This window comes from Babesia microti, chromosome II (genome assembly GCF_000691945.2).
Source record: "Babesia microti strain RI chromosome II, complete genome".
Taxonomy (NCBI): Eukaryota; Apicomplexa; class Aconoidasida; order Piroplasmida; family Babesiidae; genus Babesia; species Babesia microti.
This window is the reverse complement of record NC_027206.1, coordinates 1,480,636-1,508,385: the sequence shown is the minus strand read 5'-3', so window position 1 is coordinate 1,508,385 and position 27,750 is coordinate 1,480,636. Positions and strand designations below refer to the sequence as shown.

Here is a 27,750-nt window from a genome sequence, read left to right as displayed (position 1 = left end):
ATTGTGATGATATTGGTAGGGCTAATCATAACCCCAATATACATAACTATCCCGCATTTTTAGAACCGATAGACATCGACATAAAGTCCACACCAGTACCGAAGGATGTTGAGTTTGACAACGGTGTTTTTAAGTTAGCTGGTAGTCGCAAGACGGAATTGAAACTCAGACCAAAAGTTGGGGGCAAGTACTTGGAGGTCTCTCCTCATGTTGCCGTCGTTCAAGTTTCCGTTTCCGTTTCCGATGGAATAATAAACGTCTACGAAGATGACTACCACAAAATTACTGTGAAGCAATTCGACATGGATGGGAATATCATTATTAAACAAAGGGAAGGTGCAATTTCGGCTCATCCATTTGCACAATTGGCATTCTCTGTTGCATCATCTGCAAACAATGTTATTTTAGAGGAAAATGAAATCTTAAAGAAGAATATTCTCGAAGATAACAAAGATAATAGTCAATCAGACGGGGAAATTGCTTCTGAACAAGAAAAAACTAGCACTTTATCATTCCCATCATCGCCATCATCATAATTACAGGTTAACCAATTATATCACAATAATACGTATTTATAAACATATTTATAATTTAGTATAGTACTTGTTTTAGATCTAAAAAGTGTTATGTATTTAAGAATTAATTTATTTATCTTGATTATCAGAATTTTAAATATTAAAATTTAGTAATGGTTGCCTGAATATTTATTGAAATTATTAGTATAGATTATTTAAATGAATAACTATATAAAATGTTAAGGAATAAATGACGAATTTAGAATGATAGACAATCATCATAAAGTATTTGTATATTATACCATAAATTATATTAGTGTGCTTATAATTATTTTATATTTATAAATATATTATATATTATATATTATGTTGATAAATATGTATTTATATAATTATAAAAGTATAGTATTGTAATTAGGATGATATATTATAACAGGTATACTGAAAATTTCAAATATTATATTAATTTTATTATATATGATTATTATTGATATTTATATAATTACATATTTTTATTGTATCATTTAATGATTATATATCAATATCCACATATATATAATAATTGAATTATGATTAAATTTGTATATCATTCGTAAGATGATAAATCATCAACAATTAAATTGAGATTATAAATAATCAATATAAAAATTAATTATCAATATATAAATATGATTAAGATTATTGTTATAATTGTTATAATCAAATTAATTTAGATACTATTATATTGATAATAATGTATAATTGATTAATATGATATCATATTATATTATCCATCATGATTGTGAATATAACTAGAACATTGATTATTATATTAAATCACATATTAATACTGATTATAATAATACCATTGATAATCTAATAATATAGTATTATCTCTAATATTATGGTATAATATATTGTGTAAATAAATTCAATTGGAGATAAGAAAACCATTTTGTATAGATATTTTATACAAATTATTATGAAATAATCTAAATAAATGATAACAAATCAATTATACAAATCACATAAATGATAGACAAATTTGTATACATATATTGATTATCATTACAAAACTAAATTATAATATTTAAATGAATAATTGTTATGATACTTAACAATATTCAACTTTTAATATAATTTTTTAATTTTTCAATAATTTACTTTTTTATAATTATTAATCTTTTTATAATCACATAAATTTATAATTATATATTTCATAATTATATATATTTGAAAATTGATATATCAATAATGATGATATACATGAATATGTGTATACACACCCCAGATAATGTTATTATGGTGCTGTGTGCATTTATTATAAACATGTCTAAATATTTTAATAATGATGAAATTTAACATAGATAAGATAATATTAATCAATTTAATAGTATTATTGAATGATAAATCAGTGTATTGTGTGGATACAAATGATGTTTCAATAAGGGAATCACAACCAGAAACAACCAACAGGGACACAGATAAAACAAAACCAACAAANACAGACACTAATAGGACAACAAAAGCCAAGACAGNTAGGTACTGTGAATTTGAGGATGACCCTTTAACAATAGGGTTTAGATACACTATAGATAAATCAGAACAAAATAAATTATCATATCCGAATAAAATTGACAAAATCAAATTTTCTGATTATATAATTGAATTTGATGACAATGCTAAATTACCAATTGGTACTGTCAATATTATATATATCTATACTTGCAAGCATAATAATCCAGTATTAGTTGAATTTATAGTTTCTACAGAAAAATATTACTGCTATTACTTCTACTCAATGAATAATAATACAAATAAATGGAATAATCACAAAATAAAATATGATAAAACATACAATGAACATACTGACAAGAATGGTATTAATTATTATAAAATCGATTATAGTGAATCTACCGAATCTACTACCTGTTTTTGTTTTCGCAAAAAAAATCATAAATCTGAGCGTAAAGAATTAGAAAATTATAAATATGAGGATACAGAATTAGTAAAAAAACATTGTAATGAAGGGAAATGTGTAAAATTGGATGACATTAAGATAAAGGATAAGAATTTGGAAATTTATGTTAAACAGTTTGTTGATGTAATCACTCCAGTAAATTTTGACAACCCTACATCGATTAATCTACCAACTGTCAGTACTACCAATGATACTATTACAAATACATACACTGGTACTATAATTAATGCCAATTTTGTTGAGTACCTTGTATTTAATGATGAACCTTTAACAATAGGGTTTAGATACACTATAGATAAATCACAGCTAAATAAATTATCACATCCAAATAAAATTAATAAAATCGAATTTTCTGATTATATAATTGAATTTGATGATGATGCTAAATTACCAACTGATAATGTTATTGGTATATCCATCCATATTTGCAAGCATAATAATCCAGTATTAATTAGATTCTCATGTTCTATAGAAAAATATTACTACTTTTATTTCTACTCAATGAATAATGATACAAATAAATGGAATAATCACAAAATAAAATATGACAAAAGATTTAATGAACATACTGACGTGAATGGTATTAATTATTATGAATATGTAATTGATGAACACAGTTCTTATACTGATAAAAATGAATATGAGCATAAAGAATTAGCAAGAATACATTGTAATGAAGAAAAATGTGTAAATGTAAAGGTAGATAACATTAAGGGTAATAACTTTGAAATTTATCTGAAATAGTTTAATGAAGTATAATATTATTTAAAATAATTCAAAATTTCAGAAATTAATATAATTAATTATTATAAATACAAAATAATTAATTACAAAATAACGTATTATTAGCCATTTCAGATTTAAATACATATTTTTACATATATTTTAATTTAAACTTTCAAATTAATGTCATTTTTATAAACATTATTATAATTATATACTATAATTATCAGTCATCAAATAATATCCAAAGTTATCCTCTACATTATATCAATCACTATGGTATACAATTATATAACATATTAGCAACACATAACAATCAACCTTAACATATACATAATATTATGACTAATCAATAATTATTTATTCTCGCTTGTTATAATGTAGAATCATTGTATACTAATTTATTATAAATTATTACAAAATACACTCTTTTATTTCATTTTATTTCAGTTAAATTTAATATTTTAATATTATATTCATCTTTCTCATGTTACTTTAATTTATTTCCATTTATATCTCAATTTCTTTATTTAAGAGCAAGATGTTCGTTCATGTATATAATAAATGTGTAAATTTTGTACTATATAATAATATATACATCTGAATTTCATTTAATTTAGAATTAATATTAATGCAGTAAAAACTAATGCCATTTGTCCAGGGATTATTGCTTTAGAAATCTTGGCGATTGTGGAAATATGTGATTTTATGCTTGAAATAATACCGCTGTCAATAACAATACCAAGGTCCCCAATGGTGTTATTCATGACGTCAATAGTTTTATTAAATTCTTCAATTGCACCATTCACTTCATTTAAAATGTCATTAAAATTAGTGCCAAAATTCTGATTATTTTCTAATATCTTGGATATCAAAACATTAGCTTCTAATTCGTGCTTTTCAAATGCTTTCTTGATATCATTAAATTCGCTTTTATTTGATATAATTGGTATGTGCATATTGTATATCTCAGTTAAATATCCCATAATTGGTTTAATATTATCATTCAGCAGGTTTCTAAGTAGTTCAGCTTTCTTTTTCTTAATTTCATACTCAAAATTTTCAGCATTTTCACCTTCAATTGTACCAAGAGCCTTATAGTATATTTCATCAACAATTGACTTAATATCGGTAGAGATAGTGGATATATCATTAAGCAGTTTAATTATTTCATTTTTAACCGTACTATTATTTAAATCAATGTTTGAAAAAATGACGTCAAATTCCACAGTTTTACTTTTGAGCTCAATTTCTTTCTTTTCAAGGTAATTTTTATGACCACCATTCTTCTCATCTGCTTTTAGTATATCAATACTATTTTTGTAGGTATGAAACATAGTGTACGTGATCTGTTCAGAAAATTTTGCATACATTTTTTTAGCCTCGTTAAAAGCGATCATAAGATCGTTTAATGCTCGTCCAAAATCACTTGAATATTGATTAACATCACCATTTCCTGCAAAGACATTTCCACTTGTTAAAAAGAATGTAATAAAATGAATTAGTATTGGTCTAACCGACTTCATCCTTATCCACAATTGTTATTGATTAATATATATGTTTATTATAGTTATAATAACGTTGTAATAATGAAATACTTGAATTAATCTTCAGATAATAAATATAAGTTCAAGTTATAAATTGATAGACGTTATATTCTTGTTGATTATTATGTAATAACATAGTTAATTTATTATATGGGGTCAAATAATTTTGTCTTTATTTGCCTGCATACGTGATGTTTATGGTTTATCGCTTAATTTTATTGTATATTGTATAAAAATTGCTCTATAATAATAATATAACAGTAAGATTTGATAATGATAAATATTGTATGATAACATAAATAATACTAATTATTTCTACAAATATATGACTATATCACATAAATAAATACTATAGTATAGACATATTTTATATAACATAGATATATTAGTATATTTTATATTATTACTTTATCGTTGTATAATATACTAGTCATTTGACTTTACTTTTATTATGGCATATCATTTGTGTTTATCCTTATTCCTAATACAATGTTAATATAAACGTATCTCCAGTTTATAATGATTGCAAGTATAGATGCTTATTAATATAAAAGTATCATTGGATATATTTGTAATATTGTTACCAATATCACTTTTAACTGACAATGGTATGATTCCCTTAATAATCCATTGTTTCATCACACAATATAGATCCATATGTTAAATAACAATTTGGTTATTATAAATTTAGATATAAATAACTTTATTTTTATAATAATTAATTATATTAATTTCTTAAATTTCGAATTATTTTAAATAATATTATACTTCATTAAATTATTTTACATAAATTTCCAAATTCTTATCCTTAATACTATACACTTTTACTCATTTTTGCTCACTACATTTTTGTTTACCATATTCTGTATTATAAGGGGGAAAGGCACCATCACAAAAGGTTTCATAATATTCAATACGATTATCGTCAACTTGATGACTAATACTGGTACATTCTAATTTTTCATTTTTCCATTCATTATTATCCTTTAATTTGTAGAAATAATAGCGGGTTGATTTTCCTATAGTAGCAGAAAATTGTATTAATATTGGTTTTTTATCAGAATCACCGCAAGTATATATTGTTATATCCTTAACACCATCATTAGTACCTCCATCACTTTTTGGAAGTTTAGCTTCATTACTAAATTTAAGTTCTTTGTCATCAAATTTAAGTTGATTAATTGTTTTTGGATCTAATAATTCTTTTTGTTGATCTGCATCAGTTATGCTGTATTTATATTTACCATTAGAAAATTCACTAGCATCTTTAGTAGCATTAATTGTACTACCCGATATAGTTATTTCAATGGTATTACTAGGTTCAATAGTTGGAGTAGATCCACTAGATCCAGTAGAAGTACTAGAACTAGTAGTAGTAGTAGTAGTAGGAGTAGTAGGATTACCAGAATTACCAGAACTAGTATCAGGACTATCAGCTCCAACTTCTCCACCAGATTCAGAAGTTGTACTAGATGGAACTTCAGTACTAGAACTGGAAGAACTAGTAGAACTAGGACTACTAGATCCACTAGATTTAACACTTGGAGTAGTTACACTAGATCCAGTGCCAGAACCACCAGCTTCACTACCTGTTCCACCAGATCCACTAGATTTAAAACCTCCACCTGTACCAGATTCAATGTCTCCACTACTATCAGTTCTAGTAGCAACAAGTTTAGCAGCACTTGCAGCATTACCATTAAATCCTAATAACCATATAATCGATGTTATCAATATCATTATTATGTATATTATTATTTGATAATTAATAATCTTGTAACTTGTTTCATATTTTAATAATCCATTTTCATACTTTAATATTATCCAATGACATACTGATACAAAAATTCCAAATATAGATGCCATGGTAACGATTGTAGTATTACCTGTTGTACTATCATTAGTATCTGCATTCACATTAAATAATATTGTCCATAAAATTGATGTTATCAATATCATTATTATATATATTATTATTTGATAATTAATAATCCTGTAACTTGTTTCATAATCTGATATTGCACTTATACGCTTCAATATTATCCAATTACATCCTGACATTAACATTCCAGATAGAGGAACTGTGGTTGTGAAGATTGTGGCATACTCTCCATTCACACTTAACACACATGTACCAGATGCTCCACTTAAATAACCTGCTATCATCATCGCCCAGTAATATGCACTCAAATTACCCTTAATATCATCACTACTGTAAATCATTATTAACATTGTTAAATGAATAATCAAATATAACCAGTTAATAATGATAGATATATACCTAATAATATTACCCTGTACTTTACACCATATTAGTATATTTATTGATAAAATACCAAGAATGAATGTGATTTGCATAGAGTTACTTAATATGCTAATAAATGGTCCAATTTCACTTGGCGGGAGTTTGAACCTTACTACTGCATAACTGGCACCTGTTATAACGAGACGAAGTGGAAATGAAAAAACTAGTCCAGAAAAGACAGTTGCTGTCTTCTTCATATTATCATTACCATTAGACATTCTGACGACCAATATTTATATGCCGTTTATTTAGATATAACCTCACACATTGTCTATTCCATAATTGTAATAGAAAAATTCTAATTATATATTACCATACTCTAAAAGGGTTGCACCTTAGAGTTAATATAAAGTGTTTTATTACAAACGTGCATATTTATGACCCCATATGTGTTATATGCGATAAATAACTTAAACATTTTTAACATTTACATTATTATATTTGATGTTATTGTTATATTTTTATTATCATTACAATCATGAATGTTAACCGTTGTCTAGGTAAATTCACTGATATGTAGTACTATTATTGTTATCACTTTTAGTTGGTACTGGTTGTGATTACACAAATAATACATCTGTTTTATCCTCAAATTTACATCTTTTATATTCAATAACAATTGTATTATTATAAAATTCAGATATAAATAATTTCATTTTATAATAATTGTATTTTGTATATTATATATTATGTTGATAAATATGTATTTATATAATTATAAAAGTATAGTATTGTAATTAGGATGATATATTATAACAGGTATACTGAAAATTTCAAATATTATATTAATTTTATTATATATGATTATTATTGATATTTATATAATTACATATTTTTATTGTATCATTTAATGATTATATATCAATATCCACATATATATAATAATTGAATTATGATTAAATTTGTATATCATTCGTAAGATGATAAATCATCAACAATTAAATTGAGATTATAAATAATCAATATAAAAATTAATTATCAATATATAAATATGATTAAGATTATTGTTATAATTGTTATAATCAAATTAATTTAGATACTATTATATTGATAATAATGTATAATTGATTAATATGATATCATATTATATTATCCATCATGATTGTGAATATAACTAGAACATTGATTATTATATTAAATCACATATTAATACTGATTATAATAATATCATTGATAATCTAATAATATAGTATTATCTCTAATATTATGGTATAATATATTGTGTAAATAAATTCAATTGGAGATAAGAAAACCATTTTGTATAGATATTTTATACAAATTAATGTGAAATAATCTAAATAAATGATAACAAATCAATTATACAAATCACATAAATGATAGACAAATTTGTATACATATATTGATTATCATTACAAAACTAAATTATAATATTTAAATGAATAATTGTTATGATACTTAACAATATTCAACTTTTAATATAATTTTTTAATTTTTCAATAATTTACTTTTTTATAATTATTAATCTTTTTATAATCACATAAATTTATAATTATATATTTCATAATTATATATATTTGAAAATTGATATATCAATAATGATGATATACATGAATATGTGTATACATACCCCAGATAATGTTATTATAGTGCTTGCATGTATTTATTATAAACATACTTCTCTATTTTAATAATAATGATGAAATTTAACATAGATAAGATAATATTAATCAATTTAATAGTATTATTGAATCGAAATGTAGTGTATTGTGTGGATACAAATGATGTTTCATTAAGTGAATCACAATCAGTACCAACTAATATTGACACTGATAATACTATTACAAATACATCCAATGATAATCTAATTACAGCTAAATTTTTATCGAATTTTAATTTTTTTGGTAAACCTTTAACAATAGGATTTGAATACAAGATAGATAAATCACAACAAAATAAATTATCAGATCCAAATAAAATTGATAAAATCAAATTTTCTGATTATATAATTGAATTTGATGACAATGCTAAATTACCAACAATTGGTACTGTTGAAGGTATAATCATCTATACTTGCGAGCATAATAATCCAGTATTAGTTGAATTTATAGTTTCTACAGAAAAATATTGCTACTATTATTTCTACCCAATGAATAATAATACAAATAAATGGAATAATCACAAATTAAAACATAATAATGGATTGAAAAAATATATTGACAAGAATGGTATTAATTATTATAAATTACCAGATTCAAGATCGTGTTGTTGTTCTCATGCTCCCATTAAAAAATATGAGCATACAAGACTAGCAAAAAAACATTGCAATGAAGAAAAATGTGAAATGCTAGATAACATTGAGTATAAGAATTTGGAAATTTATCTAAAATAATTTAATGAAGTATAATATGTAAAATAATTTAACGAAGTATAATATTATTTAAAATAATTCAAAATTTCAGAAATTAATATAATTAATTATTATAAATACAAAATAATTAATTACAAAATAATGTATTATTAGTTATTTCAGATTGTAAATATATATTTAAGCCATTTTTATTAAAACTTTCAAATTAATGTCTTCATTTTTATCTACATTATTATAATTATAACTATAATATTCATTAAATACTATTAAAAAAATATCCTCTACATTATATTAATTATTATAGTATGTCATTATATAACATATTCACAACGTATAACAATCAATCATAACATATACATATATGATATCATTAATAATCAATATTTAATTAATAAAATATTTAATAGTCATCTGTAATATAATCATTGTATACTAATTTATTATAAATTATTACAAAATACACTCTTTTACTTCATTTTATTTCTGTTAAATTTCATATTCTAATATTATATTCATCTTTCTCATGTTACTTTAATTTATTTCCATATTTATCCCAATTTCTTCATTTAAGACTGAGATGTTCGTTCGTTCATGTATAATAAATGTGTAAATTTGTTACTACATTCAATTTACTATAAATATTAAAAAGGCGGAGAGAATTAGTGACGTAACTTCATGAATTATTACATTAGAAATTTTGGTCATTGTTGAAATGAGTGATTTGATGCTTGAAATAATACCGCTGTCAATAACAATACCATAATCCCCAATGTTAGAAATCATTACGTCAATAACTTTATTAAGTTCTTCAGTTGCACCATTCACTTCCTTGATCATATCCTTAAAATGAGTGTTATAATCTTCATCCTTGTTATAAACATTATCCCTCAAATCAGTAGCCTTAGATACGTGTTCGTCAAATGCTTTCTTGCTATCCTTAACCTTATCTTCTCCAATTGCATTGGTTAATACACCCACAAATGAATCCCAAACATCCAATAGATTGGCAAGTGCGTTAGCCTTCCTTTTCTTACATTCATACTCAAAATCCTTAGCAACATCGCCTCCCAATGTCCCATAGGCCTTGCTGTATACTTCATCAACTAATGACTTATAGTTGGCATATGCAGTGGATACATTATCCAAAATTCCAATAAATTCCTTCTTTTCACAAATTTCTATCTCATTTATAGCGCTTTCCAACTTATTTTTCATTTTATCCTCCTCTATATCCTTCTCTTTAATGTACTCTTTGTGACATTTATGCTCCATATCTAGTTTCAGCTTATCAACGCTAAGATTATACGTATCAGATAAATTAATTTTAACAAATATCATAAATCTATCAAGTTTCTGAGCAAGTTGTACAAGTCCTTGACTATGTCCACCATCGGTATCACCTGCAAAGACAGACCCACTCATTAAAAAGAGTGTAATAGAAGGAACTAGTATTGATTTTAATGACACCATCTTTATACACAATAGTTATTGATAAATAAATATATAAATGTATTATAGTTATAATAATATGGTAGTAATGAAAATACTTGAGTAATCTTCAGATAATAAATATAAGTTCAATTTATAAATTGATACACCTTATAATATTGTTAATTATTATCTTATAACTTAATGCATAAATGGTATGGTTAATAATATTGTTAATGTGATTTAGTGTGTCTTGTTGCATGTTTGGTGTTCAGGAGTGAGCCACATGGTGGCGGATGACCACTTTGTTATACACGGGATCAAAATGAGACAAGGGGTCTGGTCCCAACAGCGCCAGCTCATTGCTTGTAAAATGCTTAAGCGCGTTCATCTTCATCTTCGCCAGTAGTGTGGATGGGCAGCGAAGCTGTCTAACCCTATTCAAAATGAAAGTCATTGGATCGTCTGATTTCCAATCCCCATTAAACTCGTACGATGGGTATACTTGTATGTCTTTGATACGTATTTGTGTCATTTCTGGCCTGAAACCGTATATGCGTTTGTAGTGCTTTTTGGATCTAAACTTAATAGTTCTCACTTTGGACCCTCTAAAGTGCCTTTCCACTGTCGCAACTACTCTAATATTATCAAGGTATGGCTCGCCACGTATGTACCATCCATGAGGAGATTGGTAAAAATTAACACGGGTTAGGTATATATCTTTCCCTTCCCTTTGGTGCACTCGGAATATATGGTAAAATCTGCCCTGTTCAACCCACCTGGGAATACCCGAAATCCTGACTATGGCATAACTGCCAGATCGATCTCTACCATCATTTAGGGCTGCCAGCTGTTCTTGTGCGGGAAATGATATAGAAAATTTTTTACTATATTCTTCCGCCCCCTCTCTGAACATTATAAATCCAACGCTATATCTTGCAGCAGTTATTAATAATAACAATTGACACTCCCGATACATTGAAAATGCTGATAGTTACAATTGTGATTAGCGCATTTCCCTCTTGCTAATAATTGTCTTTGTACTTATGCAGATCAATTTGCATCGGGAACTCCGATTTTGACAGATGTATATTTCTAAATAACTATTGTGCGTACATTGTGGGTGTTTGGGTCGCCCTTGTGTGTTCATTTTTTTCATTGCTGGGCACTGTCTTTTCCAATGCTTTTCTCATTAGCCATGATCCCACAGAATCGTCGCGTCTTCCGGTTGACATGGGTATTAAGAGAGGCAATAAGCTATAGAACAACATTACAAGCCCCATCTACTCATTACGACTAATATATAGTTTTTAATATGCCATTAACTAAAATTATACTACAATTTTCAAAGCTGCAACTGAAATACGAATTACTTGATTGCATTAGACATAATAATGTTATGGCCTTTCGGGTTGTGGCGACTTTTTTTACAATGGAGTGGGAAGTAGACTTGTTTGAATGACTTGATGGTGCTGGTTTACTTTTTGTCATTTGAGGATTTTTGCCATGCTGCTGGCAGTTTTAATAGAATCCACATGTTTTCTGGCTTCCTTGATGTACCTATCCCTCGCTTCCTTCCTGGCTTTGCTGGCCTCTACAACTCGCTGCCTTTCTTTGGAAACAATGGCAGCTTTGGACTCCGCAGTTACTTTGGCGTTATTTGCAATTTTCATTCTGATTGATTCTATGTCTGCAACTCCGTCCTTGGCCAAAGCGGATACTTTGTTTTTGAATTCATTGGGAATGGTTCCCTTTGAGGCCTTCTTACGCGCTAGCTCAATCTTTCGTTTGGATTCCTCAGATCTAGACATATATATGGGAGTAGAACTCTTTGGAATCCACAATAATTTGTTTGCTATGTTATTATTTAGCCTGCTTTTCTCACTGTCACCTGTTACCTTGGCTCCTTTGTCCCCACTAGCAGAATCCGCTTCACTAGTGGTACCCTCGGATTCCGAACCCACTATGTGACCTTCATTGACGACTTCTTCTACATTAGCTGTCGATGCTACTGGCTCTATAACATTTGTACATTTTGTGTATCCGCAAACATTACCATGCGCGCATTCCTTGTCTTTATACATATATGTATCTGAACACTTGCTTTTGGGAGTTAATATATCCACACTTGTCACTGTCTGATCTATACCCAGTGTCAATTGGTGTACATCAAACAATATTTCCTCTACTTTCGTTTCAAAGACATCGGCTGCTGCTGGTACTGGTGATTCAATTTCGTTTGCTAGAGGTGTGCTGTCTACATTGCTTGAGGGATCAAACAAGCCCTCGTTAGCCTCATGGTCTACGAGGCTGGTGAAGTATTCCTCTCCGAATTTCCCCAATGATTCCCCGCCGTAGTCAGACTCGTCGGACACCAAGATTTCATCATCTTTGTGTTGATTGTTTCTACCGTTTATGGATGAGCTGTTCCAATCACTAGTATGAGGGCTCTCCCACCCTGTTTTGCTTTGATTGCCCATGGTCACTATTCTATACACGGCCTCTAACAATACATTCAGCGTTTTGTGAATTATTGATATTGTATATTTGCAAGCGTGCTGTATATGTGTTGCAATTTTTATATCTATTAAAGCTAGTTAGATCTAAACTCATCCAATTGCTGATCTGCGTACTCCCGTGGAATATATGGATGTACCCATTTCAGATCTACAGCATGAAATATACATTATTAAGTAAATTATTTACTCAACACACATACTATTCGCCTATTTTGATGATTACACATATGCAACATAGAAGAAAAGTGATGTGAGCAATGCGTACCATAAATCTAGCATATGATTAGCTTCCGCGTATTGATCATGTAAACTCGTATAAACCTATGTAGAAAGTTATTTATATAAAAAGTTATTTATATAAAAAGTTAACCCTCTGGTTTCCATAAATAACCAATAACCTCTATTACGCAACGGACAATAGTGGAAATATGGTGCTGGCGAGAATGATGTTCTTAACCAGTGTCTGGGGTAAGTGCGCCCCTGCTGAATTGGTCGAAAATGATATAGTGCGCGTATATAATATTGAAACCGATGTGACTGTCGATTATTTGGAAGCGCATTTATTGAAATATTGTAGAAACTACGAGATAATTGCTGTTATCCCACCCTCACCCTGGTCCGAACCATCACTATCATGCTACAAACTAATTATAGGCGGTAGCGCTAGTGATTTCATTAGACATCATAAACACCTACCAGAAATGCCAAATTCCTTCCTAATTGAGGGAAAGTCATATGATATTGAATACCATTTCCCCCAATCATTTATGCACCATGACTACTATAATCAATATGACACTAAACAAAATAATAGGCCTCCAGGCTGGCGCAATAATGTGCCTCTTGTTGACATGCCACAATGCTTGAAGCAGAAATATTGTATCAATGTCACAAACAAACCTCCGCAATGGGATTCGGTGGAACTTAAAAATACAATTGAAGCTCATTTTGTAAACAAGGGAATTTGGATACATATATACACAGTACAATCTAGCTCTTCCTATCCCAGTTCTGCAGTTATTGTTTGTACCACACTCAGAACCAAGGCTTTGCTACTGGATTACAATCCACTCTTCATAGACCCTAGAGTTTCCCTTGAGTTGAAATCATTTTGATCCCTTATATATGTGACTCTTATACCAGATTGTATATATTGGTATGACGGTTTTTGCCTAAATTATTGGCTATATATCGCAAAGTGTAGCTGCTGAAAAATTTGAAAATTTGATAGGCTGTGCGTTCACTAATACTTTTTTGTAAAATAACACAATCTATTATAATTTTTGCCTTATTCCCAAGCTCTGATTCTACCTAACTAATATGTTTTCTAATGTTTATACCGGTGAGTGCACTAGGCACAAACACGGGGCGTAGTGCAGGCGGCATTCAATGCTCAATTAAAAATGTTGCCATATAATTTGGTGAAAATTTTGTCATTGTTTCTTGGAGTAATTAATGCACGCTCTATGTATCTTGAAGGTGCTGCAAATCTCACTGATGAAATTGAACCAGAATGTTCTAAAAAATCAGTAAAGAAATACGCTCCTAACGCTAACGACGATCACTCTGAAAAATCAAGGAAAACAATTGATGGTAAGTAACACGATTTGTCATTTAGAAATCGTTGAAATGTGGAAAGATGATAATTCATTCCGATTCGAAGTGAATGACGATTTTGAGTAAGTGGTCTACGACACCTTGTATAATCAATTTGATGGTGGTGATTGGTTATTTGATTCAGATTCCAATCACAACAGTGTGAACCAGTACTAAGTGATAATTTAGAATTATTAAGAAATGGATCAACGATGAATTCAGTTACTTAGACAACCATCGTGACCTATGATCTGCGCAAGCACACAACAACATGATAATAAACCTAACACTGTGGGTTTTATACTGGGGTGTTAATTTGTATGACAATTGCATTTAGCCGTATGACTTTAGCACCATTTTTTGTACTAAATTTAAAAAGTATAAATGTGAAACTGCATTCACAATACAGAAACTGTATAAATTATGCAAACCGCGTGCAGCAGTGCCACTTTAGTACGAGAGGGGAACACATTCAATATCCCAAAAGGCACGTTGGTGTCACAGTTGTGCCCCAACAAACTGTCTTTATCATAGAAAGGTATTTAAACACTCATTCAGGTTTGGGAGGTACAAGAAGACAATTTCAGCTGGGTTGCACTTCTTAATTCCATTCATTGACAAAATCGCTTACATCCACTCGCTCAAAGAAGAAGCCATAGTTATTCCCAATCAGACGGCTATTACTAAAGACAATGTAATAAACACATTAATTCAGGTCATCATACAGATAGATGGCATATTGTATATAAAGTGCGTAAATCCGTACGATGCTTCGTATGGCGTTGAGGATCCAGTTTTTTCGGTGATGCAGTTGGCACAAACAACAATGAGATCGGAACTAGGCAAGCTGTCACTAGATTCCACATTTCTAGAGAGAGAATCGCTAAACAAGTTGATTGTCGAGGCAATTAACACCGCTTCCAAATCTTGGGGCATCACTTGTATGAGATATGAGATCAGGGATATAACGCCTCCAAAAAATATTGTCACTGCAATGGAACGTCAGGCGGAGGCGGAGAGAATTAAAAGAGCAGAAATATTGAAATCGGAAGGCAACCGAGAAAGCGAAATTAATTTGGCTCAGGGAAGGAGAGAAATAGACATTTTGAGAGCTCAGGGAGAAGCAATAGCCACAAAGGAGCGTGCCAAGGCAACCGCAGAGGCTATTCACACGCTAGCTGAAGCTTTGAAGTCATCAAATAGCAGTAATGCCGTGGCTTTGCGTGTGGCCGAACAATACATATCCGCCTTTAATAATTTGGCAAAACATAGCACAACTGTTCTGCTGCCCAGCAAGGTCGATGACGCTGCTGGTATGGTTGCCCAGGCTTTGGGCATATACAATGCAGCATTTAGAAATGATAAAATCCAGGAAATAGTGACCAATGAAAATAAACCCCCCAAATAATTAATATATGGAATTAATTGTGTGGGTAACATAACATCGCATAATTTTTTGATAACTCGTATATGCACGGACAATCACCACTATAGCCAGTCACTCCAATTGGTACTTCTTGAGGTCAATATTGGACATTATCAGTCGCACTGATTTTTAGTCCTAGTTTGAGCCAGTATCTCATCCCCAATCTCAACTTCAACGTCCTGCTTGAAAACGATTGCATTGTTTGAGTTATTTTTTGGAATCTCAGTAGCCTTAGATTTGTCTACATGCATGGATAGTATTTCCAAATCTTCATAAACAGTAACCCCATTGCGTAGCTACGTAACAATTATGCCTTACAACTGAATAGATGTTTGAAATTGTGGCTGTACCACCACTTGTAATAGTACCAATGACAAGTTTCGCCGATTTATTGACACTTATATATGCAAGCCTAGTCACTAGCATTCTTGCCACTGTTGTATAGGTATACAATGGTCCAAAATGATTATTGAAGATATTTTCTATGTCTTTAAATATGTTATAGATTATGTTGTGTTGCTTTACTGTGATATTGTCAGGGATTTCAATGTGTTTAGGAGTATTAACAGAAAATGTTACAAGGTAACACCTATTTATATTGGCAAATTGAATATCTGTGCGTGTTATAGGCCCCACTGATGATGAAATAATTTTAATTGGTTGCCAATTGGACATATCAAAATTCATAAAACCACGATCCTTTAAGTGTTTTTCAGGATGATCTCCGCATTTTTGATTAAATTCATTTACCCAATCCAGTATAGCATCTAGACTTCCTTGGTCTACGCATTTTATAATGATATTTATGTACAAATCTCGTGATTCATTAGTTGGGACTATTTCATTTTCATGCAATTTATAGACCTTAGATATTTGCGATTGTTTACGTCTGATAGAGGCTATTTTATTTGCTTCACTCTGGGACTCCGCGGTTGTCAAATCTTGTCCAGCCACTGCCGTAATATCTGTTAAACCGATAAGTGATATCACTTGTGATGGATAGGCAATTTTAACTGGTTCTTTCGACACATCTAATAACCTTTTAATTTTACAACAGCTAGATCCAACGACAACCCACAAGTTTTCCTGCGTAAATATACACAGCTACCTTCAAAACACCATCTGTAACAATTGCGGTAACATGTTTACCATACAAATCACTAACTCCAGTTTCTAAGATAAATGCATTACCCCGAGATTCAGTGTGGTAATTAGCCTTCAATTTCAGTGATTCAGCTATTTCCGTAATTGAACGTTCTAGCTGCTCGATATTGGTCCCATATTTTGCCGATATCTCGACCGTAGGTATAGACTCGTGAATTCCAAGTGACAACAATTGATTCTTCACCCTAGATAAACTGCATCTAACCTTTGAGTGTCATTAACCCTGTCTATTTTGTTAATTGCAACAATTAACTCTGCCCCTGATGATATAATTTTCTTGTATGATTCTACTGTTTGTGGCATTATACCGTCGTCAGCAGCCACCACCAGTATGATTATATCAGTCCTAGATGAACCTCTGCTTCTCATAGATGTAAATGCCGAATGACCGGGCGTATCAATGAAGGTAACTAATTTATTTGTAGTAACCAATTTGACTTGAAAAGCGCTTAGCTTTTGAGTGATCCCGCCAACTTCAGTTGATGTAATTTTAGTTGCAGAATTCCTGAAGGAGTCGAGGAGTGTCGTTTTGCCATGATCAACATGACCCATTATAGCAACTATTGGTGGTCTAGTTTGCATTGTGCATTTAATACTGGGGATTTTGTCAGCATAACCCAATTCCTGTGCGATAAATTCTGATTCCTCGATACTAAGCTTGCAGTTATAACTTGTGGCATCAACGAGATCCTTTGCTACATCCATTACCTAAGTAATTGCGCTATTTACCATCTGTATTTCACAATCAAGATGTGAAGCCAATGACTTAACCGTTATGTGCTTTGTATCAAAGTGCTGTTTAATTGTTGACATGGTAAAATTTTTCAGTTGGTAGTTTTGCGCATTTTTATCTACAATTTTATCTTCATTGATGTTAAAAATCTTACTATTAACTTCTTTGTTGACATGATGAACTCTATTTGAGTTATTTTTGAGCTTTATTTGCTGCAACAATGCATATACATCGTTATTGGTATTCGTGTAATCAATATTTGAGTTGATCCAATGATTCGGTATTTCTGATAGTTTTCGGACGGATAAAATCCTCTTAAGGCATGTTATTGGTAAGTTTGAGTCCTGAATTAGTACTATAAACCTTCAACCGATACAACTTCCAATAGGGATAGTCACGGTACATTTGTGCAAACATTGCCAATAGTATCATGTTTTTTGTTATATTACCGTCAATTTCCACTTTATCAACCTCCGTTTTAATCGAAGTTGCTATATTATCCCTGTGAAATGAGTTTAGAAATTTTATATACACGGCGATATCGCAAGGTCCAGTGTCGACACCGCAATCCAACATATCCAGATATGTATTTCTGATCATTTTTTTTAGTTTTTCAATTGCTAAATCATGGCTATCAAGTGCATATAATGGAATAACATCTGGGACTATAGCAGGGTCCCTCATTATAGAGAGTAGTTGAGAAATTGCTTCAAGGTGGGAGGAGGCAAGCCCTTGATTCTTCAGGAGATTATATGATAAATAATCCAGATTCTGTTCGTTGGAAGATACTTTACGTATTATACTAGTGTGCTTTGGATTGAAATTATGTAATTTTTGTGGCAAATTTGAAATATTTGACTTTCGATCATTCAATCCAGTGTTCTTTAGTTGGTTAAGCAAATATTTCCGTTTAATTAACTTGTTATTTATGGATACTAGATCACTAGTTTTGTGATTTATCCCTTTAAATATCGACCTAGCTTCAGCAACACCCATAAGAATGAAGTCTGGCGCCTAAATGTTTAAAATTTTACCTTCGTAGGCAATATTTGTAGTATAGAATTTCAAAATTTACCTCTCATAAATATCCATTATTTAAAAGAAATTTACAAGGATGATTATATGACCCAATGGGTGAGTTATATTTAATTTCCTATTCGTATATACATAGCACTACAATATCATACAAATAACACCAATAGCTAATGCGGTTTAGCGATGGATTTAGATGATGAGTTTGATTCTAATGGCGAGGAAGACTATGATTTTGGGGGTTCAGATGACGAATACCATCTATCAGACTCCTTAGTTTATGAAGATTATATTAGTACCGATAATTCTGCGAAAATTTGCGAAAGCGACTGTTATTTATTCAACAATGATCACCATAGTGTTGAAATCGTTGCAAAGAAACATTCTGAGGGCAAAAAAGGTCCATTTGGTATGTTGGGTCTCAGTGAAGACTTAATATTTTCTCTAGAGAAACGGCTAAAATTCAGACAACCATCGCCCATACAACGGAAGGTAATCCCTCATGTTCTGAATGCTCGTGATATTTTATGTCTAGCTAGAACTGGTTCTGGAAAAACTATATCTTATTTGGCGCCCATAGTGCAACGACTTAACTGTCACTCAACTAGGGTTGGCAGTAGATGTCTAATAATCCTGCCCACCAGGGAGCTATCCCTTCAAATTGTTAAGGTCCTTAGGAAGTTGATGGTTAAAAATGATCTAAAAATTGCCTGTTTGATTGGAGGTCAGGGAATAGAAACCCAGTTTTCGGCTTTGGCGAACAATCCAGACATTTTAATTGCCACGCCTGGCCGTTTGGCACATCATTTAGTTGAGAAAAGTTTACAATTGGTGAGAGTTGAAATATTTGTGCTGGATGAAGCGGATAAACTTTGTGAGGATGGATTCCTCCCTCATATATACAAGATTGTATCACAACTACCGGCAAATAGACAAACAATTGTCGTGTCTGCTACGCTACCTACCGAAGTTGCAGAGTTTACCAAATTTAACCTTAAGGATCCATTCCTAGCTAATTTAGATAAGGATCACCAGTTGAGTGACGATTTAAGAGTGGACTTCCTATATGTACCTTCTGACTTTAAAATACCAGCACTGTATAAGATTGCTAACAAGCTCAAGGTATGATTATATTTATTATTTACAGCCATTTTCTGTTGTTTTTTCATAATTTATAATATATTTTCCATTGAGAAAGAAGGCATACTAGAAATGCCATTATTTAATGCACAACACTAGTATTTCACGGGTTACATGCACAATGAATATATTTGTTATGCTATTCATGTGTTTTTCATTACACAATAAATCGCTTTAATTATATATTATATGATATATTATTCAATTAATGCCCCATTAATAATTATATGTATTTTATGACATACGGTTATTGGGTTTATGGAAAAATTGCTAATTTTTCATACAAAATATAACTTTGTATCATGCAGGAGAAAAGTACAATAGTGTTCGTGGCCACTCGGCATCATGTAGAATTTTTTAAATTGCTATTTGACCTGTCACATCTAAAAGCATCCTATGTGTACGGCAGCATGGATATGTCGCTCCGTATGCAACAAATGGCGAATTTTAGTAACTCTAAAACAAACTTTTTAATAGTAACAGATGTGGCAGCTAGAGGTTTGGATATACCAATTGTGAATAATGTGATAAACTTTGACTTTCCTTATTCTCCCAAATTGTTTATCCATAGGGCGGGACGCACTGCTAGAGCAGGACGGTAGGCTTTGTTGTATGTTTGATAGTTAGAATAGATTTAAAAATTATCTTTCTGCCCTATTGCATATATTTTAAACAAAAATGCACTAATGCAGAACTGGAGTGGCAGTGTCCCTAGTCACTCTTCAAGAACTCTCATTCACAACCGAGTTAGAGCTATTTTTGGGCAAGAAAATTGAAATCGCTAGGAAAGAATTGAAATCATGCCTTTTGGGTTCCATTGGCAGGCTGGACAATGAAATGGAATATGTGGAATCTGTAATAGCTTGCAATGTCGAATTACAGCATCTGCGGCGTTCAATGAATGCGGCACTGAATCTTTACTATAAAACTAGACCTATGCCTAGCAGAAATAGTGTTATTAATGCTAAAAAACTGATAGCATCATGTGGAGGATTGCCAATACTTAACCGTTCAACCCATCCATATTGGTGTGACCTAACAGATGCTGACAGCGATAATGTTGAATTTTTGAAGGCATTGAATAAGTTTCGACCTGAAAAGACTAGAATGGCGGTTAAGGCATGTGAAGCATTTGAAAAGTACCATAATATCAACAACTATATGCAAGAAATTAAGCGAACGGGTGGAAATAGTGATGGAATGGGGCTTGAAATTGTTACTAGAAGCAGTGATGTTAGTAGTGACGAAATAAAAATAAACCATGATACCTTGGATGACGACAGATCCTACCTAGATAGACTTATCCAAATTACAAATGGCAATACTGCAGATGTAATAAGCAATATAAATTCAATAAATAAATCTATAGCTGTATCTAAGAGGGCAAAGAATAGACTTGAAAAGGGCTTGCCTTTATTTCAAAACAATAACAGGCGCCATGTAACGAAAAGCCTTATCTCATCTACCAGCTCAAACTGCAATTATGCTAGAAAGTGTGCGATGAGACTGCCAGATATGACACTAAACATAAACCCTGATGCAGAACGCGATTTGCAGCGCAAGAGATACTCACAGAAAACAAGGTAACACTGAAATAATTGTTAGGTGGGACCCTAAAAAGAGGAAATTTACCCAAAATATAGTGGATAATCTGACTAAAGAAGTTTATAAAAACGAATCTGGTGTGAAAGTTAGGTAATTAATGCTATTATTTAGGGGTGAAATGCAGTGTAAAGGGTTGCTGAAGAAATGGATGGCCATTTCCAAAATTAGGCTACAAAAATCAGGGGAAATTGAAGAATCCAGGACTAGAACCTTTTTAAAATCTAAGAGATCAGCCAAAATTGATTGTGATGACGAAATTAACTTGAAAGGCGATAAATTTAGTGAGATTAGCAACCCTAAATACGCAGGTAAGTAAGTTCTCAAGTAGCACTGATTGACTCTTATAGGAGGGATAAAAAGTTGACACATAAGGAAACTAGATTGCTCAAAAAGATTACTGGTAAAATTGATAAAAATGATACGAATAAAATTGGAAAAGGTAATATGACCGGCCGAGAATTGAAAACTCCACTACAAGTAAGTCAATATGTAATATTTAGATACAATATGCACTAAAAAGATCAACAAGAGCCAATACAGTTGCGAAGTTTAAGAGAAGGCAAGAGGAAAAGATGGCGAAGCAGTCGGCGCCATCTAGGTCCATCAAGTTTTGTTGGATTTAAACTACATTTTGCCATAATAAGTGTAGGCCACTTGTTATAATTTGTACATTAATTAATGAATGCAATTAGATAATTTCTAAAAAAATTAAGTACAATTTCAGTGGTATAATCGCTTGACTTGGTCCATCAGATAAGCTATCTGCCCATCGATAGTATCGAAACTACTACTCTTGCACCTCCTCCTTGAAGCCTCTAAAATGTTGGCCAACAGCTGTTTGTTCCTATTACCAAGTTGGTCAATTCTCAGAGCCAATAAACTAGGCTTGGTGCGTAGTTCAGGGACGTGTCCACTGGCATATAGAATAGGCTCAGCCTCGAGTATCTTCTCTGCTTGGTTAAACAATTTGGTTTCGTAACAGTGATTACCATCCGAATTGTTTCTATAACTCGTGGAATATTGACAAGACCCAACAAAGAATAGGGCTCGCCGCAATCTGCGACGTAGCTTATCCACCAAATCTAAGTACAGGCAGTCGCGCTAAGTGAATGCTGAGCTTACACTTAAAATGCGGGATTGTTTTTGCGATGGGGGGTATGTAGGATCCATGAAACCTTGTGGTGGATACATAGTGCATTAACTCACACATCTCACAAATAATTTTTTGGTTCCTTAAGATGAATTTAATATACACTATAAATACATGTGTTAATTTATTTGTTTTCAGAATTTATTCATTGAGCCACTTTACTGCACGTACATTTTTATATTCACACATTCTCACTATTTACTACCATTTCACCATGTTTGATTGAATTTTATGATTTAATTAATGAAGCATTTTATCAATTATTTGATGTATGCGGATTTTAATGTTATATTTGTATGTTTTAAACTCACTCATAAATATATGCCATTACTAAATGCCATTTAGGCATACGAATCAATTTAATATCTATGTATTCTTTAAAATAAAATATTAATATAATACACCAAAATATTCAAGCGCTAAAATTGTACAACTGAAATAGTTGTGTGTCATATTAGTTTTCATTATCTACAAACAATTTTGTTGGTGTCAGATATTTTTCAAATATGTAACAACCTATTTGGCAATCCATTTTTTAACGAAAATTTCTTATCTATTTTTACGCAAACATTTTTGAATAGACTTTTTTCTCCTTCTCTTTCCTAGCCTGTATAAATCTATTAAGCAATGCAGCTCTATCACTGAATGTTTTATTGTTTTCTAATTCCATAGCCTTCTTAATACTATCCATTGATTTGTCAAAATCCTTCAATTTTTCATAGGCAATGCTAATTTTAAAGTATGCTTTTGCAGTTTGTCTAAATTAGTGATTGTTTACTTTATAGATAATGCTGATTCGCAAGATTTCTTCGCTTTGTTATAAGCTTGCTCAGAATCAAATCTGAGATAGCATTGAGCCAAATTCAGGTGACAGGCATATTTTATGTCATTCATCTCATGTAACTGGGCTTCAGTGGGATCCACAACCTTAGTGCAGTAGCCCAAACTCTTGATGTATCGTTGGATTGACAATTCTATATTGCCGTCCGCGTACAGCTCGTTACCTTCTTGTTTGTTCTTCGCAGCGCGTTTGAGTAGTTGTTCCTTGGTGAGTGTTGTATCATCGGACATTTCCATCTCCCTATTCCTCTTCTCTTCATGCTTCCTGTTAATCTCCTCTATATAGCGCGGACTTGTTTTTTCTAAATTCTTCTCAAAACTATCCAATTTTTCCTCAATATTCTAAATTACATATTGTGAATACCGTTAATGTCACTGATGGGTCGTTCAAAGAATCCCATGTCCAAGATTCAAGTTGATCAATTAGTGGATTCATTTCATCGGATATGAGATCTGAAAAGTCTCCACTCTTATGATTTCTAATCTCCAAAATCCTACTTTCCAGCGCATTTAACATGTTAACCTTTTTTTTGTGTTCCATATGAACATTGTATATTTTGTCAATCCTTTCCTTTGCCTCGTCACTAAGTGGCACTAGTACTATTTCTTTGACAGAGTTATCAGATTTGGTAATGACGATGTTTTCATCAGGTGGTAATAGAGCTAATATTGACCCGTGCGCTATGCAGGATTTGTTGTGTATCGTGTGTCTAAACTTATTGCCGTCTGCAATGAACTTTCCAAGCAATTTTTGCACTAGTGGCACTCTGGACCCCCCCCCGATTAGCTCAATGTTATCTACCGTTTCCATGTTTGCTGTTTTCAATACCCCTTTGATCAAATTGGTTACAGTCTATATAAATATTGCTTCGTGAATATAATTCATTTAACACACATTAACATTTATATGGCATAAACGTGCTAATATTATCGCCACTAACATTGTCTATGAGATTATTCCCCTCTTCAGTGAGCTGTTCACGGGTGATAGGGCATAGCAAATCGTCTTCGTTTAAGAAACACTCAATCTCGACTTTAGCATGATCAGAAATACTCAAATCTTTTAAGCATTTATTACACTAATTGACAATTGTGATTTACCGCCTTGAAAAGTGTTATCCTCTTTTTATATGGCAATTTGTCTATTTCAAACTCAAATTTCTTAGCAACAAGTTCACTAATTGACTTTATCATCTAAGTTAAGATATTCCTACAGTTAAGGTGCCAAATGGGATTGTTTGTTCTCCAATGATACAGAGCTGGTAACTATAAGCACCATCTTCGCTAATAAGTTTAGCAACTTTTGTTATGGAAAATGTGGTGGATGAAAATCCGATGTCAAGAAATCCAAGGTGAGATTCCGTAAAATTGTTCATGTAATCTGGTAGCTGCGCCTTAGACCACCGATGAAGGGATGCATAAGATTCAGATACAGCCCATGCTCTTTTAATTCCTATGTAAACGATATATTTTCAATTAAAAATTTAGTAAAGTGACAGAATGGTTCAATCATTAGTGCCATCTACTCATAGTGAGGAATATGACAGTGACTAACCCTTGAGATATGATATTGATTTGCCCAAATCCTGTATATATGCATCAGATGCATTTGTAGGAACAGATATTATTAGCTCATATTCGATTTCCTGTGGATATTCTAAGAGGGGCACTTCTAACAGATTTCTTATGTAAAAGAATAGAAGCTCAGTCATAGGTATCTAAGTAAATATGTTTCAATGAAATTGTCCAACATTTACATAATAATTGTCAAAAATAACCAGGGACATAGATGTTGAGTTATATTTATAATTGGTGTAATTATTGCGTGTTGTTACATGTGTAAAACTTGAGATATTTTCAATTAAATATTTTAAATGGCAAAACAGGTCCCAAATGGAGGTTAATTAGATTTTACTCATTTTGTGAAAAATTTTGAATTACAATTAAAAGCGTTGATATTACAGAATACTTTTATTAAAAGCACATCAAAAATAAAAGTATGTGACAAATTTAGTACCAACTATGCTTACTTTTGTTTCTGATCCAGCAAATTGAACAGCAATAGCTGGTAAATTATCAATCTCTACAATATTAGGTGAATAATACAGACAGTTATCTGCCGCAAATTGGCTACATTGTTTATCATTCAAGCCCATAACTACTGAGAGCATCTAAAAATGAGTGATTAACTTACGGTAGCTGCGTTATCTGCAAGTGTAGCAAGTGAACCCTCCGCTTCTTCTGCAAATATCCTAAGTTACAGAGCTTTGTACATTTCATTATCACGGAATGCGATGACAGTGGGAGTTTGGCGGTTAGATGCCTGATTGACATTCAGTTTGATGTCATTTGGATTGCTAGAATTGACGGAACATACGCAAGAGGCAGATGCCCCTATGTCTAGGGAAAGAATGTAAGATTTCATGTAGTGCAGTACCAAATGTTGTGCTGACGTCATGATCATTAGGCGCAATTGCTGGGTTATATGTGGCGAGACTCATTTTTTAGATGTTGGTCATGCCCCTATTAATATACTGAAGACATTAAATTGGCTTGACACTAATATCACTATTCATACCGATAGTATAAATTCGGCTTCTTTGTTAAAATTTGTGGAAAATATTAAAATATCAACCAATTTGGAAAATTTTGCCAATATTTACGCTAATAGCACACTATATACTGTAAAAGGGGGCATTTTATTTAACAAAGAACAGGAATTTCACCATCTATTTAAGGTACACTCAAAAAGTAGAGTAACTAATAAACTTCTATTAGGCATAACAAAAATACTATCTGTTAGCACACCTGACTTGTATATTAAGAGATTATTTGACTTAGTATCCGTTACAAAAGACAAACTTATTATAATTTCTAAATCAATAATATTGAGGATATTAGTACATCTTTTGTCTTATCAGGAAATTGTTATATTTGTAGATGATCTAGAGGGGCTGAGTTCAGAAATTGAAGGCGTTGGTACAATATTTCTAGTAGACATAGAAACTCAATATTCATCTGCAAATATTAAGGATATAATTGGTTTTGCTTGCAACGACACTGTGATTGTAAATTTGAAGGATAAGTTTCAGATATCAGGGTTAGAAGCTTAAATTATGTATTGAATCAAACAATTTGTTTTGAACAAATTGTTTGATTAATTAAACTGTATAAAAAACTCTAATACAGAACAACTACCATAACCCCCTTACCGTCACTTGAAGCTATACAGGAATCGATTTCGGATTCTTTTATATTATTCCCCAATCCGTTAGTTATCACAGGGAAAATTGTTAAGGGTAAAAACCGCGGTTCCAACTTATTAGGAATCCCAACTGCTAACATAGATTCTACTGACGATTATTCACTCTGCATTCCTGGAGTTTATTTTGGTTACGTACAATTTCCATATATTGGTAAACAGAGCTACTTCGCTAGCACATCCATAGGATATAATATACACTTTAGTGACCCAGTTAGATCTATTGAATCGTACATTCATCATACATTTGACACAGTCTTGGTGGGATACAGCGTTAAATTGGAGTTGAGAGGATATATAAGGAGCGAAACATCGTTTACTTCGTTGGAACTCCTTATAGAAACCATAAGGAACGATTGTAATCTGGGAAATCTCATAGATTGTAATTGGGGGTTTTTAACTAGTGAATAGATAAAGAGGAGCCTATTATAAATAATTAGTATCTAATCACGCACATATTTTTTTGGACTTATTTG

At 31.4% G+C, this 27,750-nt stretch overlaps 16 protein-coding genes across 16 annotated transcripts; 8 read left to right on the top strand and 8 right to left on the bottom strand.

Moving 5' to 3' along the window:
* On the top strand, positions 301-536 carry BMR1_02g04285 (hypothetical protein; the record flags this gene model as incomplete). Its single annotated transcript, XM_021481777.1, has 1 exon — positions 301-536. A coding segment is annotated over one exon (236 nt), but the record flags the coding sequence as incomplete, so codon positions are not given.
* On the top strand, positions 1,843-4,047 carry BMR1_02g04280 (BMN2 family, possible orthologue of N1-10-2; the record flags this gene model as incomplete). The annotated part of the gene is made up of 2 exons (XM_021481775.1): positions 1,843-3,190; positions 3,836-4,047. The coding sequence occupies 2 exons, from the start codon at positions 1,843-1,845 to the stop codon at positions 4,045-4,047; spliced, it is 1,560 nt and encodes a 519-aa protein (XP_021338377.1).
* On the bottom strand, positions 3,810-4,724 carry BMR1_02g04275 (BmGPI10, BMN1 family, N1-21a orthologue; the record flags this gene model as incomplete). The annotated part of the gene is made up of 1 exon (XM_012793156.1): positions 3,810-4,724. One exon carries the CDS (start codon positions 4,722-4,724, stop codon positions 3,810-3,812), a length of 915 nt encoding a protein of 304 aa, XP_012648610.1.
* An 849-nt stretch (positions 4,725-5,573) lies between these two features.
* Positions 5,574-7,268, bottom strand: BMR1_02g04270 (Tpr related protein, putative; the record flags this gene model as incomplete). Its single annotated transcript, XM_012793155.1, has 1 exon — positions 5,574-7,268. One exon carries the CDS (start codon positions 7,266-7,268, stop codon positions 5,574-5,576), a length of 1,695 nt encoding a protein of 564 aa, XP_012648609.1.
* On the top strand, positions 8,705-9,400 carry BMR1_02g04265 (BMN2 family; the record flags this gene model as incomplete). The annotated part of the gene is made up of 1 exon (XM_012793154.1): positions 8,705-9,400. The coding sequence occupies one exon, from the start codon at positions 8,705-8,707 to the stop codon at positions 9,398-9,400; it is 696 nt and encodes a 231-aa protein (XP_012648608.1).
* Positions 10,004-10,849, bottom strand: BMR1_02g04260 (BmGPI9, BMN1 Family; the record flags this gene model as incomplete). Its single annotated transcript, XM_012793153.1, has 1 exon — positions 10,004-10,849. One exon carries the CDS (start codon positions 10,847-10,849, stop codon positions 10,004-10,006), a length of 846 nt encoding a protein of 281 aa, XP_012648607.1.
* Positions 10,850-11,078: 229 nt separating this feature from the next.
* BMR1_02g04255 (50S ribosomal protein L21 chloroplastic) lies at positions 11,079-11,786 on the bottom strand (the record flags this gene model as incomplete). Its single annotated transcript, XM_012793152.2, has 1 exon — positions 11,079-11,786. One exon carries the CDS (start codon positions 11,784-11,786, stop codon positions 11,079-11,081), a length of 708 nt encoding a protein of 235 aa, XP_012648606.2.
* A 508-nt stretch (positions 11,787-12,294) lies between these two features.
* On the bottom strand, positions 12,295-13,287 carry BMR1_02g04250 (hypothetical protein; the record flags this gene model as incomplete). Its single annotated transcript, XM_012793151.1, has 1 exon — positions 12,295-13,287. One exon carries the CDS (start codon positions 13,285-13,287, stop codon positions 12,295-12,297), a length of 993 nt encoding a protein of 330 aa, XP_012648605.1.
* Positions 13,755-14,441, top strand: BMR1_02g04245 (hypothetical protein; the record flags this gene model as incomplete). The annotated part of the gene is made up of 1 exon (XM_012793150.1): positions 13,755-14,441. The coding sequence occupies one exon, from the start codon at positions 13,755-13,757 to the stop codon at positions 14,439-14,441; it is 687 nt and encodes a 228-aa protein (XP_012648604.1).
* A 288-nt stretch (positions 14,442-14,729) lies between these two features.
* On the top strand, positions 14,730-15,172 carry BMR1_02g04237 (hypothetical protein; the record flags this gene model as incomplete). Its single annotated transcript, XM_021481774.1, has 3 exons — positions 14,730-14,919; positions 14,945-15,005; positions 15,112-15,172. The coding sequence occupies 3 exons, from the start codon at positions 14,730-14,732 to the stop codon at positions 15,170-15,172; spliced, it is 312 nt and encodes a 103-aa protein (XP_021338376.1).
* On the top strand, positions 15,264-16,330 carry BMR1_02g04236 (Stomatin-like protein 2 mitochondrial; the record flags this gene model as incomplete). The annotated part of the gene is made up of 3 exons (XM_021481773.1): positions 15,264-15,460; positions 15,481-15,616; positions 15,638-16,330. The coding sequence occupies 3 exons, from the start codon at positions 15,264-15,266 to the stop codon at positions 16,328-16,330; spliced, it is 1,026 nt and encodes a 341-aa protein (XP_021338375.1).
* A 131-nt stretch (positions 16,331-16,461) lies between these two features.
* On the bottom strand, positions 16,462-19,241 carry BMR1_02g04235 (translation initiation factor IF-2; the record flags this gene model as incomplete). Its single annotated transcript, XM_012793148.1, is given in 6 exon segments — positions 16,462-16,644; positions 16,667-17,434; positions 17,457-17,717; positions 17,735-18,220; positions 18,242-18,589; positions 18,609-19,241. 6 exon segments carry the CDS (start codon positions 19,239-19,241, stop codon positions 16,462-16,464), a joined length of 2,679 nt encoding a protein of 892 aa, XP_012648602.1.
* BMR1_02g04230 (DDX54, DBP10, ATP-dependent RNA helicase DDX54/DBP10) lies at positions 19,464-22,645 on the top strand (the record flags this gene model as incomplete). The annotated part of the gene is made up of 7 exons (XM_021481771.1): positions 19,464-20,399; positions 20,726-21,015; positions 21,110-22,000; positions 22,023-22,112; positions 22,134-22,330; positions 22,351-22,499; positions 22,523-22,645. The coding sequence occupies 7 exons, from the start codon at positions 19,464-19,466 to the stop codon at positions 22,643-22,645; spliced, it is 2,676 nt and encodes an 891-aa protein (XP_021338374.1).
* Positions 22,646-22,742: 97 nt separating this feature from the next.
* BMR1_02g04222 (hypothetical protein) lies at positions 22,743-23,213 on the bottom strand (the record flags this gene model as incomplete). The annotated part of the gene is made up of 2 exons (XM_021481770.1): positions 22,743-23,123; positions 23,145-23,213. 2 exons carry the CDS (start codon positions 23,211-23,213, stop codon positions 22,743-22,745), a joined length of 450 nt encoding a protein of 149 aa, XP_021338373.1.
* On the bottom strand, positions 23,732-26,437 carry BMR1_02g04221 (Heat shock protein homolog SSE1; the record flags this gene model as incomplete). Its single annotated transcript, XM_021481769.1, has 10 exons — positions 23,732-23,930; positions 23,951-24,354; positions 24,377-24,865; positions 24,954-25,091; positions 25,114-25,206; positions 25,227-25,465; positions 25,568-25,730; positions 26,043-26,183; positions 26,207-26,264; positions 26,286-26,437. 10 exons carry the CDS (start codon positions 26,435-26,437, stop codon positions 23,732-23,734), a joined length of 2,076 nt encoding a protein of 691 aa, XP_021338372.1.
* A 31-nt stretch (positions 26,438-26,468) lies between these two features.
* On the top strand, positions 26,469-27,685 carry BMR1_02g04220 (Riboflavin kinase; the record flags this gene model as incomplete). The annotated part of the gene is made up of 2 exons (XM_012793145.1): positions 26,469-27,112; positions 27,202-27,685. 2 exons carry the CDS (start codon positions 26,469-26,471, stop codon positions 27,683-27,685), a joined length of 1,128 nt encoding a protein of 375 aa, XP_012648599.1.
* Between the last annotated feature and the right edge of the window lie 65 nt (positions 27,686-27,750).